This window comes from Adiantum capillus-veneris, chromosome 1, assembly GCF_014529385.1.
Source record: "Adiantum capillus-veneris isolate H3 chromosome 1, ASM1452938v2, whole genome shotgun sequence".
Classification (NCBI taxonomy): Eukaryota; Viridiplantae; Streptophyta; class Polypodiopsida; order Polypodiales; family Pteridaceae; genus Adiantum; species Adiantum capillus-veneris.
The window spans coordinates 97,339,730-97,347,008 of NC_140931.1; the positions used below are offsets into that span (position 1 = coordinate 97,339,730).

At 42.9% G+C, this 7,279-nt stretch overlaps 1 protein-coding gene across 1 annotated transcript; it reads right to left on the reverse strand.

Moving 5' to 3' along the window:
- Positions 1 to 208: 208 nt before the first annotated feature.
- Positions 209 to 6,947, reverse strand: LOC147465232 (uncharacterized). Its single transcript, XM_086511398.1, has 9 exons — positions 6,531 to 6,947; positions 4,081 to 5,134; positions 3,719 to 3,801; positions 3,014 to 3,022; positions 2,742 to 2,830; positions 2,388 to 2,461; positions 2,245 to 2,295; positions 2,015 to 2,091; positions 209 to 1,907 (listed from the first exon to the last, which is right to left on the reverse strand). The coding sequence occupies exons 1-9, from the start codon at positions 6,832 to 6,834 to the stop codon at positions 967 to 969; spliced, it is 2,682 nt and encodes an 893-aa protein (XP_086367524.1). The 5' UTR covers positions 6,835 to 6,947; the 3' UTR covers positions 209 to 966.
- Between the last annotated feature and the right edge of the window lie 332 nt (positions 6,948 to 7,279).

The window sequence follows — 7,279 nt, forward strand, 5'->3', positions numbered from 1 at the left end:
CGCTTAAAGAATTGCCTAGATCTATGCAGAATAAGATGCACATGTATATTGATGCCCTATAGATAGGCGGGAGGGAAAGACTATAAACAAGCATGTATATAACAATGTAACCTAGAAAAAAAAATCCAGAGAGAAAGAGAGAGAGATCAGAGACTATCACTCAAAGAGTTCAAGGGGACACAGAAACACCAAAATTTTGAAGGGATTTCAATGCTGCTTGTGATTCATATTTCAAGGAAGGCTATTTACAACTTTTCTGGGCAAAAATGGGGCTATGCAGTTAAAAGCCCCTCCGATTTACAAAATTGGGGAACCAATGATAACGTCGAGCTACTACTAACAATCAATAATTAGGAATCTACATCGAGTTTGGAATTGTGTTAACCTGCTATAAGTCATGATCTCAGCTATTCTGGTTAATATTTTTGATCAAGATTCGTCCCCTTTCAAATCATCAGGGCAGAATTCTGCAGTACCGGCAGCAGTGGCCGTGGTGGGACTAACAAGGCTCTCTGTTTCCTTCGTACATCGATTGAGGGTTCACTGATCGCGCCGAAGACTGCAGCAAAAGCAGAAGCCTTTGTTTGCATCACCTCGTAATGCTTGACAAAAATCAATCAGTTGGTTTTGTTAGTATCTTTTTGTGTTTAGGGCTGTTGGAGTACTTAGTAACTGCAAATGCTTAGAGGTATGGTAATGCACCAAAGTGCATTTACCTCTATACAAGAGAGCCAAGCTTATATGTGTGAAGAGTCTCTTTTTGGTTAAACCAGCAATGCAATTCAGTACCAGAGTTGAAATCGAAGCAATATCAGCGCTCAAAAGAGCCGATTCTCATCGTCGGCTCAAGATGTAGCTCTGGCACATACTGACCACTTGAAAGAGAGGTTGATGATGAGAAAAGTAGTACTCATTCTCTTTTTTCGAGATGACAAGCTCCATGTCCCCACACATTTACTTCCTGCCCTAGTTTTCATTCCAAGCTGCAAATAGCTGAGGTGCATGGCATACAGCTAGATTTGAGGGACGCACTGAGACGCTTTGAGCTGGTACCATCCAATTGCCATAGCCCTCATTAGTGCCATAGTTAGATTTCAGCAGGCTCGATGGGGCACCTTGGGTTGTACCTTGCTGCTGCATACAGTACAAATTTCTAGCCTGCATTCCATTTGTATCATTCACACCTTGTTGCATCAAGTGCTCATACCCACTACCTTTTGGCCCTCCATCCTCGCCCACATGATCGCCCATCTGCATCCTCTGTGCATCTGACAACTGGCCATAATTGCTCCCTGACAATCCCACTGAACTTCCCAAAAGAGTGCCATTGCTAGTCAAACTGCTGAAAATGTTACCGCCATTTGCGCATACATTTCCTGCCATGTCTAGCGCCTGTGACCCACTGACATCTTGCAAGCTAAGAAGATTATGCATTTGCAAGTGCCCACTCATAAGTCCTGGTGAGGGCAAGCTACTCTGAAGAAACTTGTGTTGTGATGACTGCATAGGATTATAAGGGTCCATTTTGAGTCCTGCATCTTGGTCATGCTTGCCCCATAGTCTTTGCTGAAAGGCCTGATGATATGCAGCAGGTTGTTGTGTGTAGCCCAGAAGCTGCCATTCTTGGGCCCCTCTGCTTGCAACAAGCGCATTGCCGTACCCTGCCGCTGCAGCGACGGCGTATTCTGTTTGTAGGCTCAAGCTGTCCTCATCGTGGCGTCGTCCATCAACACTAAGCTCGCTTGATTCATCTTTGATACGTTTTGCCAGTGCATTGATTGGAAGGTTGTTGCTGGAGCATATCTTGGCAATGTCATATCTGCTCATGTCAAAGTTAGTGACTGCATTGACACCTCTAAACTTGATCGCTGCGATGTCATAAGCCTCTGCAGCCTCCTCTTGAGTGCCTGCAATATTCGTGAAAGAGTTAAGGCTATTTTTAGTGTGTGAATTTTAGGATAAGCCTGCTTAATCGATCGAAAATGAAAAAGATGACTCTTCATCTTCAACTTACTGAAGGTGCCAAGATAGAGATCTTTGTTTCCTGCCACTCGCCCTATGCGGGCTTGCCAGCGACCATGCTGATGATGCCTGCCATCACCCACAGAAAAATCGAATCTGCCGAATCAATGGCAAAGTACAGTGTAACATTTGCGCAATGTGTGTGTGTGCGCGCGTGTGCGCGTAACAGAGAGAGAGAGAGAGAGAGAGAGAGAGAGAGAGAGAGAGAGAGATCGATCAGACCTGGTAACTCCTCTATATTTAGAGGCGCCCCTTGAGAATCCACTGCTATTTCTGTGATCCTCTCAAGATGTTAATTGTTACTAATAAAAATTTAAGAGACTGCATATGAAGAGAGTCAGAGACTGGGTAGAATGAATAGTTACCGTCGGAGGGACGCCACGAACTCTTGCCTGGTCATATTTTTCATCTCTTCCAGCTCTTTCTCATAGTCACTCAGCTGTATAACACATATGAATGCATAGATTACGTGGTTAACCTTCTTGCTGAAAAATAGTGGGACATTATCATTATAATGTGTGCGCAAGTGTGTGTGTGTGTGTGTGTGTGTGTGTGTGTGAGAGAGAGAGAGAGAGAGAGAGAGAGAGAGAGGTGATGGCTCTTTTAGTGTGCCCGTGTATATTGCTTTTGCGGTATGAACCCTATTAGAGAACAGGCATCTGTGTATTCTGTGTGTGTGCGTGTGCGTTGCGAAAGGGATCAGAGGTGGATCGACTTACGGGGAAGTTGATGGTAGTGGTGGGGCCCCAGTACTTGAGCGCAGCAAGGTCGTAAGCCCTAGCAGCCTTCTCCTCCTTATCGTAGCCTCCTGCAATATTATGCTTGCATTGTATCAGCAAAAGAAAACCCTAAAATCGTGGGGGAGGAAAGAATGTGCAAGGTGCTGCTACGTAAAGAATACTGTACATGCAAAATTCAGAAATTAGCTGGTTGAATTTTGGAGCGATAATAAAATGCAGAGAAAAAAAGGGGAGGGGAAAAAAAAGGGTACCTAGATAAACTGGTGGTGGTGTTGCAGTTATTCCGACATACACGCCCACCATTTGTCCACGTCAAACCACCATTTGTCCAGCACGCGCGCACACACACACACCAAAAAAAAACACTCCATATTATTAGTGCCTTCCTTAATATTTCATTAGACCAAACTCACTCACTTTCATGCCAGCCCTCTAAAATAATATAGTTAGCCGCTATTCATATTAGATTTAGCAGCAATATCTATATCTCCTTCCCTAATTACGCACTATTTTAATCGATATACTATCTCGCCGTCAAATCACTGCCCACTATTCTAATCCCACAGCCAGCAGGCGCTGCTGTCAATCCGGCACTGAAAATTCAACTAGCACGCTGTCAATTCAACAATTGGTTATTGTCACCTATCATTCCGTGTTCCTCTAGAATTTTTTAAAAAATTTTGTCACCTAAATAACAGTTCAGTGCAACGTATAATATACTGTAATATAGTGCTGAATCCTAAATGCATGGGCTACCCGTTGAAGAAGTGGTGATCCATTCCCACAATGTAAACTAATCTATTCCCTGTTAGTACCTTCTCATCACTTTGACCTTAAAAATCATGGCCAATAATTATTTTTCTCTTTTTTTACATCGTGCAGGTGATATTACCCACCTCTCAATCATCCTGTACTCCAGCTCAATTAAAGGACAGGGTAGAGAATATTGTATATACCTTGCCTTCCCTTCCGAGTCTGGCCTTCTCTCCGGCAGCTGTTGTCCCACAGGTGTGCTTCGTACCGTCCGGTCCAGCGATGCCTACCAAAGATCAAGTAGTCATTGAAGAGATTGCATATCGATTCAAAAATTGGTTGACCACCCTATAATCATGCAATCAATATTGATTTATATGTGTATAGTTAATTAGTTTACTCATTAGCTATATCCTCTAGCCCTGTACATTTTTATGGCAACATATACTGACTATGCTGAATATATATTGAGGGCTAGCATAAGTCATGAGCTTCCTGTTGGCTAATTAAGTATGCCTAAGATGGGTTTCACGCCAATTTTGCAATATCTGTAATGTAGCCTTACTTCGTGACTCCACGGTAGATGGAGGTGCGCTGTCCAAAGGTGTCGATAGACTTTCGTGAGGTTTGCTCAACAGGGACAATGGCCTTCGAGGAGCTGTCAGGGCTTGACCTCTTCAAGTCATTACTAGAGCTCTCTCCATTAGCTATGGCTTGTGATGAAACTAAAGTAGACGGTGAGTTCGGATGTGCAGAATGACTACTGGGGGTCATGGAGAGCGAAAGAGATTGATGATGGTGATATAGACCTGCACCACCTGCACCTTGGTTCATATCTTTCACACTACTATTAGCAGAAGCTGCATTGACGCTTATACTTGTATTATTGTTGTTTACACCGCCGCTCATGTCGTTGTTGCAAGCGGCCACCCCTTGTTGCTCATTGCTATTTGAGCCTGGATTTTGAGACCTCAACCATGACTTCATAAAGGAGAGGTTCAACAAATTGTTGCCATTTTCTAGCCCTGCTCCTCCTTGATGATGATGAAGCTGTAGATTGCAATTGTTAGTGCCAAACATGTAATCATTAGCCAAATGATCATAGCCTTGGTTCAGGGTGTTTGGATTGCTAGCTCCTTGCAAAGATTGGCATGTCAAGGCCTGCAGCCCTAAGCCTTGATCTTGCAGCTCCGATTGCTTCGATGTCAGATCAGATTCGCTCATGCCATATCCATGGAGAGGACCTTGAAAATCTCTATATGAAGACTTTGTACTTGCAAACAGCATGTTTCTGAAGGAGGTGTCCTTTTCACAATAAGATGAGCTTCCATTGCTGTAGCATATGGCATCGAGGTTCGAGTGATCGGACTCACGATTCGAAGAGAACTGCCCACCTCCCAATGTAGCCCCTCCCAAGAAATCCTCTAGCTTCGGTACAACATCCTTTTCTGATTTTATGTGGCTCAATTGGTCATAATGGGAGCTTGAAGGTACATGATCTCCATGCTCACTTTCTGTCAAGATGGAGAGCTCCCCATTCATCAGATGCTGGGATTCCACAGCACTTGCATTGCATTCTAGGGCTTGTGAATGATCCAAGCTTTTTAGACCCCAATGATCTGTTGTACACAAGAACCACATGCATCCAACCCACCAAAAGTAAGGAAAAAGTGCTAGATAGAAGAAGATGTTAAGCTAATTAGAACCTGCATTGCACCAAAATGAACAAGATTCAAAGGTCAATACAGAAGAACTTGAAAATTCTTATGTAGCTTTGATCTATATAACACAATTAGACCTTAAATAAGTACACCAACTCCCTGATTCTTATAAGCCTTGTTGTGCACACGAGGTACAGTAGGTTTTTGCTTTAAGGACCTAAAGACCTAAATCAATGTCTTTACAGAAAGGCATCAAATGAATAGAGCTAGAGTGGGTGCTCTTAGAGGGCTCTTTCTCTATCAGGCTAGTTTAAAATTAGCTTATGTAGTCAAGTAAGAATCAAGTCTCCTGTTTCAGTAAAAAAAGCAAAAGCTTACTACCATATGGAGGGCCCTGCTTTTAGTCATGTGACCATCAAAGGGTTCCATAAAATTGCCATGTGTGTGTAAGACAACTTGTGTTTTAGTAATTAATTACTAAATCAGTTATACTAACCAAAAACTAAGGCATTCTATCATGTATTAACTAGATGTGACCTCATTTGGATGGCTGTAGATATAGAAAATGACCTAGAGCTGCTTAGACAAATTATAGAAAGCAAAAAACAGTACAAGAATGAAGCAACCTAAGCTCTCAAGGTAAAATATAATCTAATGCATTCTCATGTAAGCAGCCTATGATTATAATTACTGATGATATATCTGCAAAAATGAGACTATTTTATTGAAGGGATCGAGTCCTCCTGAAAATCTTGGACCTTTGTACTTTTGAAAAGGTAAGATCTAAACTTCAAAGGCAGTAGCCCTAATTAAGCCTAGTGAGTACATATCCAAAGGCTGTCTTGCTATTCTACTAGTCTTCCATGAATTGAAACACAGAAAATGAGGAAAATAAGATTTATCGGATTGGGCGAGAAAAATTTTGCACTGCTCACACAAACAAGCTTCAAGCTGCACATGCTGTTACTACTGGAACTATCAGCATCAGACAAGGGTGCCACGGTCTCAAGTGATTAATTAAAACCCCATAATTAGAAAAGTAAGAGGGGGAAAAAAAAGAGGTCAGAATAATGACTGCCTGCAGAAAAATCTCTACTGGTATTTTAATGAGACCCTAAATCAAGAAAGAGACCAGCTGGTGATGGATATTAGCTTTGAAGCAAGATCTAACCTAGGAAGCATGGAGCTCTACATTGTAAGACCATGTAATTAGGTCAAGCTGGGTTTGTACGTATGCATAGACTTAAGCAATATAGATGTATGGGAAACTTCTAAGAAAATCCTGGTGTACACCAAGACGCTATTGTATGCATTTCAGAGGTGATTCGAGACTCCATATCTATGAACATGGTACCTGTAGCATGCGTGCGACTGAAAGCTTCCATGATGCAAAGGGAACCATCTGATCTTAAGCCCATGTCGGCCATGGACTGCAGCGAATTGTCTGGACCACCGGGTTCATCCGAGGGGAGATCACCGAAGCAATCCGTGTTCACATTGAAGCCCATGTTTGTGGTGTTGGAAGGCGCCTGCTGAGAGAGCCTGTTGTCGCTGTTACTCACTTGGCTGCCATGGCTCCCATCAGGCCCCACATGATCCACACTATTAAGCTCATGAGGTGTTAATGAGAACCCTAGCCAATTATTCACAGAACCCATGATGTAGTTTTTTTCTTTGTTTAGCAGGTGAGTGTGTGTGTGTGTGTGTGTGTGTGTGTGAGAGAGAGAGAGAGAGAGAGAGAGAGAGAGAGAGAGAGAGCAGTAGTAAGGAAAGTATACCTATAGAATGAATACAAGACTCAGAAAATTGACTACCTAGAAAGCCAGGCACCCATGTGTGTGCAGGAGAGTGTGTGAGCGTGTGCGTGAGTGTATGCGTGTGTGTTGAGCTCAGAGCTTTCTCTTTGTTTACTTCAAAGCTTTCTGCAGCAGGTAAGAGCAGCAGAGCAGCAGTAGCTAGACTCCATCTCGGAAGTGCAAGTTAAAGAAACGAAACGCGCTGCAAACAAAGTTGATCTCAAAAAGGGCAGAGTTCAAAATGAGCGACTGCAGTGGGCCAAGCACAACAACAATATGATGGGAGAGAGAGAGAGAGAGAGAGAGA